The sequence below is a fragment of the Alosa sapidissima genome, chromosome 7, assembly GCF_018492685.1.
Source record: "Alosa sapidissima isolate fAloSap1 chromosome 7, fAloSap1.pri, whole genome shotgun sequence".
Taxonomy (NCBI): domain Eukaryota; kingdom Metazoa; phylum Chordata; class Actinopteri; order Clupeiformes; family Clupeidae; genus Alosa; species Alosa sapidissima.
In genome coordinates this window covers 9,793,935-9,807,800 of record NC_055963.1, presented here as the reverse complement: position 1 = coordinate 9,807,800, position 13,866 = coordinate 9,793,935, and the positions used below count along the sequence as shown (strand labels likewise).

General features: G+C 45.8%; 2 protein-coding genes across 5 annotated transcripts in view; both read left to right on the top strand.

The window, feature by feature from the left end:
- Positions 1-13,866, top strand: part of arfgef2 (ADP-ribosylation factor guanine nucleotide-exchange factor 2 (brefeldin A-inhibited)) — a 47,877-nt gene that overhangs the window by 28,334 nt on the left and 5,677 nt on the right. Inside the window, exon 39 of one of the 2 annotated variants that reach the window (XR_006032948.1) lies at positions 78-391. Coding sequence is in view for 1 of the 2 variants with exons in the window: in XM_042098734.1 (XP_041954668.1) it covers positions 78-245 (168 nt within the window). In the remaining variant the exon portion in view is untranslated. Of the gene's footprint in view, positions 1-77; positions 2,052-13,866 lie in introns of those variants that run through there. The other variant, XM_042098734.1, reaches the window with a different exon arrangement.
- The window catches only part of bcl2l1 (BCL2 like 1), a 22,276-nt gene continuing 10,942 nt past the window's right edge, over positions 2,533-13,866 (top strand). Inside the window, exons 1-3 of one of the 3 annotated variants that reach the window (XM_042098746.1) lie at positions 2,533-2,688; positions 3,148-3,205; positions 5,709-6,547. In XM_042098746.1, coding sequence (XP_041954680.1) covers positions 5,948-6,547 — 600 coding nt within the window. In that variant the 5' untranslated portion in view covers positions 2,533-2,688; positions 3,148-3,205; positions 5,709-5,947. Of the gene's footprint in view, positions 2,689-3,147; positions 3,206-4,082; positions 4,227-5,708; positions 6,548-13,866 lie in introns of those variants that run through there. The other 2 variants (XM_042098743.1, XM_042098745.1) reach the window with 2 other exon arrangements.

Here is a 13,866-nt window from a genome sequence, read left to right as displayed (position 1 = left end):
GGCTGTCTCAATGAGAAAGCCCACTAACATTATTCCTAACAGGTGATTAACTCCAAATCTTTTCTCTCCTCCATCAGTTCAAACCGCACGCGTCCTGTTACTACCCCCACCTGTGCGAGATGATGCAGTTTGATCTGATTCCCGAGTTGCGTGCCGTGCTGCGCCGCTTCTTCCTCCGCATCGGCTTGGTCTTCCACATCGCCGCCCCAGAGGCCTGCTCCACCACCCTGCAGCCTGCACCCTGAACCCAGCACAGGAGGAGGCTGGGCCAGAAGGACCCAGATGGAAACTCAAATGGAGCAGTGGTGGGGACCCAGGGTTGAATTTCCAAGGGTGTCTGTGTGTGTGTGTGTGTGTGTGTGTGTGTGTGTGTGTGTGTGTGTGTGTGTGTGTGAGAGAAAGAGAAAGGGACAGAGCAAGCACAACCCCTGCCCTCTCCCAGGTTTGAGTAAGACTATGCATGGGTCCTGGGAAGAGATTGTTGACTCCGGGCTTTTGGAGGGTTTTTTTTTTCTTCTTCTTCTTTTTTCGGGGGAAAAGTGGAGGCTACTCTAAAAGCCGTCATTGGCATCCAGGTCCTCTGACCCTCTAATGTGGGCGGAGAGGAGAGGAGCACTGTGACACTGCAGAGCTCTGCTCTCTACTCTGTGTTGGCTGTGCACATCATCCTGTGTCGAGATGTTCTTGAAAGACAGAGAAATGTTATAACAATAATAATTTATTACAGTCATGTATCCTGGGTTTTTGTCTGTTTGTTGTTTTTTCTGTTTGTTCTTTTGTTTGTTTATGTGTGTGTATATATATATTCTGTCAATGATTGTCTCTATGCTTTTAAGACAAAGCAAACAAGGAGATCAAATAGTGGTGGAAAAAGCAACTACAAAATACCATATCATCTTGTTGATTTGTTAAACAAGTTGTGTGCCTGAATTGATATCAACAAATGTTAGAACAAAATGGCTCCCTTTGGGCTGATCAATATGGAATTGTTTAATAGATGGTCTTCATCACTGTCTGTGTAATTATCTTGTTTAGGACCCAGAGGAGGCTTAAAATTACCCCACCCCCTGAATCAGTAAAAATCTAAACTTGTTTGTGACATCAGACAAAGTAAGGAAGCTATGACCTCTAAACATCTTCATAATTCTCAGCTCTCACTAGTCAGACACACACACACACACACACACACACACACACACACACACACACACACACACACACACACACACACACACACACACACACACACACACACACGTCCCAATGGCTGATGAGAGCTGAGGCATTTGCAGACTTCAAATCCTCATAATTTCTTATTTCTTCAATTTAGTTTTATTTTATTTTTATTTCATGTTTTAATTCTGCTCTTTACATTCCTCCTCTGCTTGATTTCAACATTTATAGACATACAAGTATGTTTTAAACCATTATGGCATTTCTAAAATTTCCTTAGAATGGAGTTAATTGAATAGAGGGAAGTTCACTTTGATCGAATTATCAGGTCATGGCACCTATGAAGACTTTTTGTACTTTACAAATTGTTTTTATTTATGCCTTTTGTTATTCCTCCTATGATGATTGTGCTGCAATGGCTGAATGAAAAGGAATGCCAACAAACTCGCCTGTTGTTATGCCCAATAGTGAACAAGAAGGACTATATAATGCTTGTTCACTGTATGCAGTAAATATCCATTACAAGTGAAACCATCAGTATTGAGCCTTCATATTATCCTGTACAATGTAAGCCCCCGATGTGTTTTTTAAGAGGATGTATTTAATTCTTTGAAGTGCATTTAAATATTTTCTGAGAAGCATTCCTTCCCTTAAAAAGTATGGATGTCTACTTTTCCTTCCCTGGTCAAGGGGAATATAAATATAAGTATATATATATATATATATATATATATAAATATATATATATAGTATATGAAGAAATACAAACTGTAAAGTTTTCATGTAATATAGAAAAAAAAATGCGATACTATACATATTGTGACGTAATCTTCCAAGCATTTGGTGAAGTAACCAATAAAGTTTCAACTCTGATCCAACTGTGCTGACAATTAGCCTGATCTGTCTAAAGGGTTGCATTGTTATGAAATGTATTTTGCTGTTGGCCTTGATGAACAATTATGATGTCAAGAACCATACTGTAAAATAGATTAATTAATCAATTAATTAATTAATAGATTAAAATAGATCAATTAATTAATAATTAATCTGCATTGGCTTTTATAATCCCGTTTACCTATTTGTTCTATACACCAATGACCATCTTTGAAAGAGCTATTTTCAAGGATATAATGAAGTTTGGGCACATTTTATTAAATAGTCTCGTCAATAATTGTCAGAATTCTTGCCTACATATTCTTCTATTTTCTTTCTTTAGTTGATAATGCCACAGCCAAGAGATGGTATACGTAGGCCTATTCATTGAAATACTCGAGATGTAAACCACAGCGTGGCGCTGCCATGTAATAAACGCATGGAATGTACGCCAAGCAATATCAGGGTAACAAAGGTTACCATAGAGCGTCCAAATTCTTTGTTTTGGGGACTCTTTACGTGTAGTGATGGCTAACTAACTGCCACGTTAGCTTAAATTGTGTTCTCGCACGGATAACAGCACAATCTTTTAAAGATGCCACTATTTCGTATACCTTTACTGTGGAACAGGGTAGCAGACCGGTAAGTCTAATTTAGGTTAAATATGTCAATCAATCTTTGCCTAATGTTTGAGCGCTAGTCATACTAGCAAATGGTCACTGGAAACCAGAGAGAACGCTAGCCAGTGTTAGCTTATATTATCTGGCGAAAGTGTTTGAAAGAGACCAGGAAATATATTTTATAAGATGTCCGGATAACGTAAATGGCGTATTGCGCGAATTAATCTGTAGAAAATGCTACTATAAATTGATAACTATCCAACAGCAGTTTGAAGACTGCCTGCAAGGTTTATCTGAGCCTCGCTAAATGTTAGCGTTTCACTGTTGGTTGTAGTAAGCGTCATTCACACTGAGGGCGGAACATCCGTATGCCTGCCTGGATAACCAATGCTGTAGAACTGGGTTTACGTTACTGTATTCGTTTGCCTTGCCTCTGCTGCACCAGAAATGTCGGATTTTATCTCATCCCGACTGAAAACAGGGACACCGAAAGAAAAAACATGCTGCAAATCAGGGATTTCCTCCCCGCAACATACTAAGTAAGTGAAGGCAAGTTTGTGGTCTAGAAAAATGACCATTTTAACGTTTATTGTATTATTTTATTTAGTTTTAGCACCACTATTATTACGAAATGGCAAGCTGTGGTAAGGCCATTTCAGTGATCCGAGCCAGCTAATGGGAGAAACTGACGTAGATAGCTAGGATTGCACAGGAAATGTACTCTTGGATAACACGGATTGAAGAGAACTAACGATATAAGGTTAGCTATGTGGTTTCCTTATAAGCGAGTCGTATTTAAACAAGGGTTTTCAGTGCTATCGAGTTTTTAACACATGATGAAAACTTTAATGTTCGTCTCTTTCAGTGGGTATTTACGTTTACAGAGACCTAAACAGCTAGCTTTACGTGAATTAACGTTAGGTACATGTCAGAGGGGAAGCTGGGTTGCTTTCCACTAACGTTAAATGTGTCACTTTTTGATTAAGTGAATGTGCGTAATCTTCTGTTGAGGGATTGTGAAATTGTAATGGGTTGAAAATACTTCCAACATTTATTCAGGTAGCTAGATACGCTGCAGCTGGCTACAGTACTGGGCTTATCAGGATGTAACGTTAATAGTAGAAATGTTCGTGATGATGATAGTTTAACTTCCGTGATCGCTGTTTCCATTTATTTATTCTATATGGCACTCCAAGTTGTACATCGGTTAGTAGCAGTCTGTGATAACATTATGCTAGAATGGATGCAAGACATGACAGCTCGGTTTGCCTGGAAAAAAACTCAACCAGGCGTCTGTACATGAAAGGGATGGACACTTCTTGTTACGTAATGGTGGTAGGCTGGGCTCTAAGCCAGCGACGTTTATTATTGGCCTATCCTATCGGAGAGAGGGGAGGTAGGGCCGAAGGAGGTTCCTGAAACCTCTGGTATATTCTCACACTTCACATTGTACGCAGATAGTTCACTGGTAATAAGCAAAATACCAACGTTTCTGTCCACTGACATTAAGAGCAGCCAACAGCGGGCAGAGAATAAAAGATCGACTACAATTTTAATTTGGTAAGAAGGTTCACACCAACGTTAACGACATTTCGAATGTTATTTTCTTAGGCTGGCGGTCAGGGGTGTTGACATGCACTCCTCGTGGTCTAACGAAGTTGTAATATGTAATACACCCTCTTTAAGCAAAGCGTTTATGTTAACGTTACTACCTGAGTGATCTGTAATCAATTCGCTACATTCATTTGCTTTGCTATTCTAAAAAGTTATTGAGATATATCTATTTTAACTTCAGGAATAATGTGAACAGTAATTACACACTAGTCATGATATTATTACAAGAAATATATGAACATGTTTATTCGTATGAAACATGTTTACTCGCATGAACTCGTACTCGACCAATTATGTCGCACGTTGTGTTCATGGAGCATGCGTTGGACAATGTAAACAACTGTAAAATATCTAAATTGTGCCCGATTCCGATCACAATATGGCTTGCTTAACAACGGTAACTGTATGGAGCAGAGCATTAGCATTTCATTGCTATTTTATGAAGTAAAGATAAAATGATAGATAAAAAGTTGAAATGTTTAATAAAAATCGTCTTGCCCTATGCTTGCTAGCCAACGTAGCCTATCTCCGTTACGTGCAAGACGTGTTTCATATGCAAATGCTGCAGTAAGTACCCAGTCACGTCGTAAATTATTTATTTTTTCATGTCACACACCGCGCCTCTGATAAACATCGATAACCACCTATGGCAAATGTCATAATCACCATAAAGAAGGTTAGGGATGCAAGCTTACGCTTTTGTGGGCGAGGTGCGCGAGTGGGCTTGACCACACGGTTCTCACGTGTTTGTCAGCGCTTTAATTTCTTTGCACGGCCAGTGCCCTAATCTACCTCCCGCCACGCGAGGCAGACCCATGTGCGTTTTTTAAAAGAGAACAGTCTCAGTGAGTCGATGTTTTCATGGACGAGGAAATGTAATGTTGCTGGATTATGAACATGTAAACAGCTCAATCTTCTGTATGTTGTGTATTTATACATTCACGTGAAGCCAAGAAACTAAGTTAGTTCTGCTTTGATTGTGTTGAATATGTGTGTCACGAATTGCACTGTTGGAGGATGTACACTGAATTATCTGTATCACAGATTGTCCATGATACAATCTAGATCAGGTATGTCCATCAGAATTCTATCCACGCAGTCCCTGCGAACACCCTAGCTGTTTAAAATTCACTCGTGTCAAGGTCAATGGAGACTGGACTTCTTTCTCGTGTTTTTCAGCCAGAGGCTGGGAGAAATTTAGTCGCGTGGAGGGGCAGCAGGTGATGGCGCTACCATATGCTCCTTAGCTCCAGCCCCCCCCCCCATCAAGGCGGAGACTTCTGTTTCGAAAGCAGCACCCCTCCACCCCAACTCTGTCAGATTTATATCTCCTCTTACCTTGCCCACTGGGTGTAGCCTGCTAGGAGAGGAATTAAAGGCTAGCCAATGTCCAACTGAGGTTTTAACGTCTTTCTGTCTCCTACTCAGGTTATAAACCAGTGCTGCAGCCCTAACTGTGTTTGCCTTATTTGGGGCAACAAAGAGAAGACGCCAATGAGGATCATCGACAGTCCCCCTTGTTTTGCTCCTTGATGTCAGCGCGAACAGCTTGGGACGCCTGAAGCCACAGACAGGTGGAGCGAGCTCTGAGGGTTGGACTACGGGCAGGTGCTGTGGAGGTTGTTATCCCATTTAAAGTTGTAATAAGTCAATTTGAAGAGGCAACTATGACTGAACAGGAAGCGTCTTACAGCAACAGAGAACTGGTGGTGTTTTATATAAAGTACAAATTGTCCCAGAGGAACTATCCCATTAGCTGCATCGGGCTCACAGACGGCACAGGTCGGACTGAGGGGGGGCAGGTGGATGGGGAGAGCGAGCCAGGGACGGAGGCGGCAGCGGTTACCACGACAACAACGACCCCTCTGCCCAACGGCTCTGCCAACGGCACAAGCGCACAGGGGGGCACGCCCACACCCCCACGGTCACCGACAGCTTCCTCGGCCGGTCCGGACGCCGTCAAAGAGGCTCTGAGGGACTCGGCAAATGAGTTCGAGCTGCGCTACGCGCGGGCGTTCAGTGACCTGTCCTCGCAACTGCACATCACGCCCGCCACCGCCTACCAGAGCTTTGAGAGCGTCATGGACGAGGTGTTCCGGGACGGTGTGAACTGGGGCCGCGTAGTGGGCCTGTTTGCCTTCGGCGGAGCGCTGTGTGTGGAATGCGTGGAGAAGGAGATGAGCTCTTTGGTGGGACGCATCGCCGACTGGATGACTGTCTACCTGGACGAGCATATCCAGCCCTGGATCCAGAGCCAAGGCGGATGGGTAAGTGTCCTTGTCCACTGTCTGATGCCCGACTCTCTTTTCTGTCTGTTACAGCTTTGCAGTGAGGTCAGGGGATTTCTGTCAGTTCTGTTCAAAGATGTGTCAGTGGGGCTCTGACCTGAAATTGGGGTAGAGCGTTTAGACTTGAGTCAGACTTGAAAAGACACCGCGGCAGCTGGTGTCGGGACCAGATTTGGGGTCATGTTGACGTCAGCCCATCTTTCCCTATCTATGTCCAAGAGGACATTATGTTTGTACCCAGGGTTTTTTTGGGGACTTGAAACTCAATGACGCAATCAGTCAATACTGTGGATGATTGATTGGGTGATTTTGATTTTAGATGCCCTTTTTAGTTGGGGTATAATTAAATCTAATGCTGTTGATTGAACTATCGGATTATTTAGATGCTTTGGGGTTGAGTTGGCAAGCATCAGTAGGGGTGAAAGGTCACTTGGATAATATTAGAATTGCACCAAAACACAGACAAGTGGGACATTGATCAGCCTCATTGAGTGTTGTCACTGTAACAGCTGGATTAAAGTAATGAGCTGCTCAGTGTGTGTGTGTGTGTGTGTGTGTGAGATCAGATCATCCCGATCTCTTTGTCTCTTTGTTTTCAATGTGACTCTTGTTTTCTTCTCCTTTTTTCCTTATTTTTCTTTCCATTTTGTTTTGCTTTTTTCCCTTCTGGTCAGCTGGCCTGTAGATGAAAGCAATGCTCTCTCTGTAGGGTCATGTGAGAGAGGCTTTGTCCACTTTGTGTCAGTGCTACTGTTCTTTTGTAGGGTAGCTAGAAGGGATGGGGGGGGGGGGCGTTATGGAGGTGCACTCCATCAGGTCAGCTGTTTCTCTTTGTGGTAGGGGCAGCTGGGTGATTGGGTGAATGTTTCTCAGTTGTGGTGTGTAGGTAGATTTGGAATGGTGTGCAGTAGGCAATGTCAGAGTCAGCATCTTATTGGAAAGGTCATATCGACACTGAGAGGTGATTGGGTGGTATGTTAGCTGCTGCCTGATTGGATAGTTACTGCTACTGTTTGTGGAGCTGAAATGGATTTTTTAGAGAGAGGCTTGAATACAAAGTGTTTTGTAAGCACACCAGACTCTTGTTGTTTGCACTGCTGGTGTTCTTCCCTCGCAACCTGATGTCATTAGAATGTGACTTCTTTTTTTATCTGTAGCACATTGATGTGTAAAGCTGACACATCACTCCCATTAATTGTCTATTTATACAAAGAAAAGTTATCACACCTGCACCGCAACCATCCCATTACTATATGTGTCATATCATCAAAATAAAGGTTACATTCGTCCCTCCGGAGTCATTGATACTAAGAGCGCTTCCTCCTTGTGGAGTTAATGGTCTGTAGTTTGGAAGGCGTGTGTTGTGTTGATGCTGGACGTGCCGTGAGTTGAAATGTCTGAATGAGCTGTGTGCAGCGCAACAGCTATGAATGGCGTGCTACCCTGGCTTGACAGCTGCAATTTCAGTTCCCCTTGTGGCTTCACAGAAAAAAAAGCGAAGTATGGATTGTGTGTGTTGAGTGTTGCTGATGTCATTTCCTTCTGTGTGTGTACTTTGCAGAGATAGAGAGAAACAGAGATCTGTGGTCTTATGGTCTTTCAGTTTTCAGGACAAAAGCTTTTCAAATCATTGTGTGCCTCTTCAACTGGTACGTGAATCAGGGCTACACACACACACACACACACACACACACACACACACACACACACACCCCTTCCATTGTGTAGATAGTCATTTAGGGTCGGTGTGATATGGATCACTCATGTATCCTTTTCCATGATGTCGTGTGGTGGGCGGCAAGAAAAAGTCCCTCGGCCACATCGCCCACTCTGCCCGCACGACGCGCGCTCTTATCTCCAGCGCAGGGGTGTCCCCGTCAGGCAGCAGGGGCACTCTGTCCAGCCGTCTCCCTGCCGCCATGCTCACTCATCTGTCACGCCACCTCCTCTCCCACACAGCGCAGGTGCTTTTGCATTAGGTTAGGGTTTGTACGTTCGTTCGTTCTTTCTTTCTTTCATCCTTTCTTTCTTTCGTTTGTTCTTTCTTTGCTGTTCTCTTGCCATTTCCCCCCCTCTCTCTCACGATGTCTCTCTTCCTCCTCTTCTCATTTTCCTTATACACCTCAGCAACAACCCCCCCCCCCCCCCTCACACACACACACACACACACACACACACACACACACACACACACACACACACACACACACACACACAGTGGTCGCGCTGTCTGCAACTGTTGGCAGTGAGCAGGTGTGTCCTGGTACCTGGCTGCCTAGCTTGAGTCTCCTGTTTGGGGGGGGGGGGGGGGGGGGGGGCACTCTCTCTGTCTTTGGCGAGCTCTGAGACGGCTGACAGTAGCCTCTTTGTCCCCCCCCCCCTCCCTCTCCCCCCCACCTCCACTGCAGTCTGTTCCGTGCCTGTTTCCCCTGCTCAGTTCGGTCGCCACGCGTGCCCGTTCCGAGCTGTCGGGTTCTGGAACGACAGCGCTGAGACAGGAAGAGGTGGATGGGAGCAGAGAAAACGAGCACAGTGTGACACACTGAAAAGCAGGAGAAAAAAAGAAGAGACAAAAGAAAGGGGGAGAGAGATGGAGAGGGAGGGAGGCAGGGAGGGTGTCTTGCCGAGAGAGAGAGAGAGAGAGAGAGAGAAGGATGGGGTCTCACATACACCTATACTCACACACCTGTAGTAGCCTATGCCTTTGTGGTGTCTGTTGTTTTTGCAGAGGGTTCGTTACACGTGTGTGTGTGTTTGTGTGTCCTGTGCACGCGCATGTTAATGTATCCTGAGTATGTGGCCCTTGCATTAGCTGAGAAGGGAAGGGGAGGGGGGGACGGTGACTGGAGCAATTGGCTGTTGCTGTGAACTGCCTAAGGGGGGGTGGGGGATATTACCAATTAGGAATGAATAATATGAGGGGGCGCTCTCCATAAATGTCTTTGTTCAGACAGGCCAATATTAGATAAATCATTTCCCATCAGAGAGCAGCATGGCTTGGGGGGGAGGAGGGGTAGATTCCACAAGAGACGGAATGAAAATTGGGACCCCCCCCCTCCCCCCTCACCACACACCCCATGCTGTCATTCTTGTTATTACTGTGGGTTGTTCCTTCTTCTTTTATTACTTTGTGTGTGTGTGTGTGTGTGTGTTGTGAGTTAAAGTAATTTTGAGTTGATGAGCGTTTCAGAGGTGATGCCATTGTAGAATTCTTTCAGACTCACTCACTCACTCACACACATACACACACACACATACACACACACATACTGGATAACAGACAGAGTTGCATCATGAACATCTTTTACATGAAAGTCACTTTCACATCACTTCCTCTCTGAGGTATTTATGCCAGTGCCAACATCTGTTTGTCTTCTGTCTGAGCAGCCACACAGACCACCAGTCCACACTGTGCTGACACTCACTGGTGGTCCCACATGGTTGGACAGTGAGCCTTCTCATGGGACTTGAATACTTCTCCCTCTCTTCCTTGTCTCTTCCATATCTTTCTCTCTCTCTCCTTTCCTCTTCCGCTGCTTTTGTCCTATCTCTTCCTCTGTCTATCCATTTCCTTCCTACACAGTAGGAAGTTCTGTCCAATTTGCTTTCCTTTATCGCGCCCCTCTCCTCTATCACGTTTCACCATCGTTCTTTCTTCTCCTGTGTCTTGTCTTTGTCCCTCGTTCCTTTTCTACCTTTTTCTTCCGCTCAGTTTCTCTTTCATTTTCACTTTCCTTTTGCCCATTCACTTTCTCTCCTGTGGTTTTATTTTTTCTCACCAACTTTTACTTTCTTCTCATCCCTCTCTCTTCCTTCTTTCTTTCTTTCTTTCTTTCTCTCTCTCTCTCTCTCTCTCTCTCTCTCTCTCTCTCGTGCGCGCACGCGCGTGCGCTGGCTGGCTGCCCCTCTCCCTGCTGGCGGTGTGGACGCGTTGCAGATTAGACGTGCAACAACACGCTCCAGCGTCACCAGCTCCACCGCACTCTTCCCCAGTCTCTTCCGTCTGACCGCCCCCTCACCACCACCACCACACACACACACACACACACACACTCCCCCACCCCCCACACAGGCGCCGGCTGCTGCTCCTCCTCTCTCCCTCCCTCTCCATCCTCCCGTTCCATTTTTCTCTGGCGTTATCAGTTTAGCGATCGATCGGCTGGACATGATCGCTCCACGATCTGGACAGCGATGCGGCAATGTCTCCGTAGCACGCCCCACCACCCCTCCCCTCCACACACACACACACACACACACACACACACACACACACACACACACACAGACTCACAGATAGTGAAACAAGTCCCTGTGCTACTTCTATGACATTCCCTTGTGTGCTTGTGTGTGTGTGTTTGTATTTTGAGGGGGTGTCTTGGGTCTTGGCTTGATGTGTCAATGTTAGGGTTGTGCTAAATGCTTGATTGGATTTGAAATGATTTTCAGGTAACAAAGGTTTGGTCCTACCTTCCATGTGTGTGTGACTATAGGTGTCTACCTTCCATGTGTGTGTGACTATAGGTGTCTACCTTCCATGTGTGTGTGACTATTGGTTTGCGCTCTTTGTGTGTGTGTGTGTGCGCGCGTGTGTGTGTGTATGTGGCAGTATGTTTTGGCAGACAGGAGGGTGTAGAGCAGACTGAGCACGTGATGGCCTTAAACAAAGGAGCTACGCCACATACACACATGGGCGCGCGCGCGCACACACATACACATACACACACACAGACACACGCCTCCCCATACACACATGGGCGCGCGCGCGCGCGCACACACACACACAGACACACGCCTCCCCATACACACACATACACACGTGACGTATATTCCCCCACGGTCCCTCAGGTGAAGCGCTGGTCCGTAAAGTCGCAGTGACTGCGACGGCAGACGGCTGGAAGCTGGGGTGAGTGATCTGAACGCCTCTCCAGCGCAGTCTGGCCACGCTCCACCCAACCCCTCCCGACACACTTGCATCCATCCACCTCAAGCTCCACCACACACACACACACACACACACACACACACACACACACACACACACACACACACACACACACACACACACACACACACACACACACTCACTCCTTCCTCCGCTACAGCTTTTTACATTGACATGAGTTTAGCATTTACCCCCCCCACCCCATGCATATACACACACACACACACACACACACACACAGAATAACTTGTTTACGTTTGGTCCGGGGCACCGTATGGGTGCTCTCTTTGTCAGTTGGCGTCGTGTCGCACAGACTCATTATCATATCCAAGGTCAGGTCTCACCCCTGACCCCTTTGTGCTGCCGAGAATAATAAAAAGGCATCAGGAGCAGGAGCAGCCCTCCATACGTGCTGCCATTGTGTGTGTCGCGCGCGCTCTTTGTTTTTGGTAGTGTAACATGCGTGTCACGCCACACATGTACGTTCCGGATGGGGTTGAGTGTTCAGTTTAAAGTAATGTGCTCGCGTGGCATCTGTCGTGGTGTTTATGTGTGGAATTTGGTGTGTGTGTGTGTGCGCGCGCACGTGCGTGTGTGTCAGTGTTATTTGGTTGCTCAAGTTTGTGTACTGATATGTGTTGGTGTTTGAGTACAGTATGGTTCAAGGTGTGTTCTACTTTGTGTCTTGCTTTGTGTCGGGTTATGTGTAGCCTATGCTGACCTATAGCATTATATGATTTTGTGTATATCTGTGCCTTTGTGTTGTCATGGTGCATGTGTTGTTTGGTGTGTGTGTGTGTGTGTGTGTGTGTGTGTGTGTGTGTGATTGAGTGAAAACAGCAGCAAACAGATGGTGTGATTCAGAGTCTCCTCAAGCCTTGTCGCCAGCACATGTGAAAGAGAGGGAGAGAGGGAGAGAAGGAGAGAAGGAGAGGGAGAGAGCAATAAAAGAGGAGACTGGACCGTTCCATTCATCAGCAATGCTGGGGGGGATAACGTGGATGTTTGTGGAGGAAAATGCATTCACCACCTCCACCTTGAGGAAGATTGGACTATTCCATCACTCTAGGGGTCATGGGGGGGTTGGCCCGGGCTCATCACAGCTCACGCATCATAAGGGCAAAACCAAATCTGTCAGAGAGAGCCAGAGGTTGGAGTGAGGGCTGTGGTGGTGGTCGAGGTGTGTGTGTAAAACAGCCACAGAAAGGTGGCACTGTATGGGACTGCAGTGAAAATAATGTTCTGATGTGAGATGTTTACAGTAGGAGTTTACAGCTTGGCTGTGTGTGTGTGTTTGTGTGTGTGCATTGGGTTTCATTGGGATTTTACAGTGTGTGTTTAGCCTCCCCAGTGCTGTGTGCACAGATTGCAGCAGAGATGTTTTCCTCTCATTCACTGTGGCCTCATGACTAATCATGAACTCTGTGTGTGTGTGTGTGTGTGTGTGTGTGGCTTAATTGACAGTACTGCATGTGATGTGTGTTTGTGCATGCATGTGTGTGTGTGTGTGTGTGTGTGTGTGTGTGTGTGTGTGTGTGTGTGTGTGTGGCTTAATTGACAGTACTGCATGTGATGTGTGTGGCTTAATTGACAGTACTGCATGTGATGTGTGTTTGTGCGTGTGTGTGTGTGTGTGTGTGTGGCTTAATTGACAGTACTGCATGTGATGTGTGTTTGTGCATGCATGTGTGTGTGTGTGTGTGTGGCTTAATTGACAGTACTGCATGTGATGTGTGTTTGTGCATGCATGTGTGTGTGTGTGTGTGTGTGTGGCTTAATTGACAGTACTGCATGTGATGTGTGTTTGTGCATGCATGTGTGTGTGTGTGTGTGGCTTAATTGACAGTACTGCATGTGATGTGTGTTTGTGCATGCATGTGTGTGTGTGTGTGTGTGTGTGTGTGGCTTAATTGACAGTGCTGCATGTGATGTGTGTTTGTGCATGCATGTGTGTGTGTGTGTGTGTGTGTGTGGCTTAATTGACAGTGCTGCATGTGATGTGTGTTTGTGCATGCATGTGTGTGTGTGTGTGTGTGTGTGGCTTAATTGACAGTGCTGCATGTGATGTGTGTTTGTGCATGTGTGTGTGTGTGTGTGTGTGGCTTAATTGACAGTGCTGCATGTGATGTGTGTTTGTGCATGCATGTGTGTGTGTGTGTGTGTGGCTTAATTGACAGTACTGCATGTGATGTGTGTTTGTGCATGCATGTGATGTGTGTTTGTGCATGCATGTGTGTGATGTGTGTTTGTGCATGCATGTGTGATGTGTGTTTGTGCATGCATGTGTGATGTGTGTTTGTGCATGCATGTGATGTGTGTGTGTGTGTGTGTGTGTGTGTGTGTGTGCATGCATGTG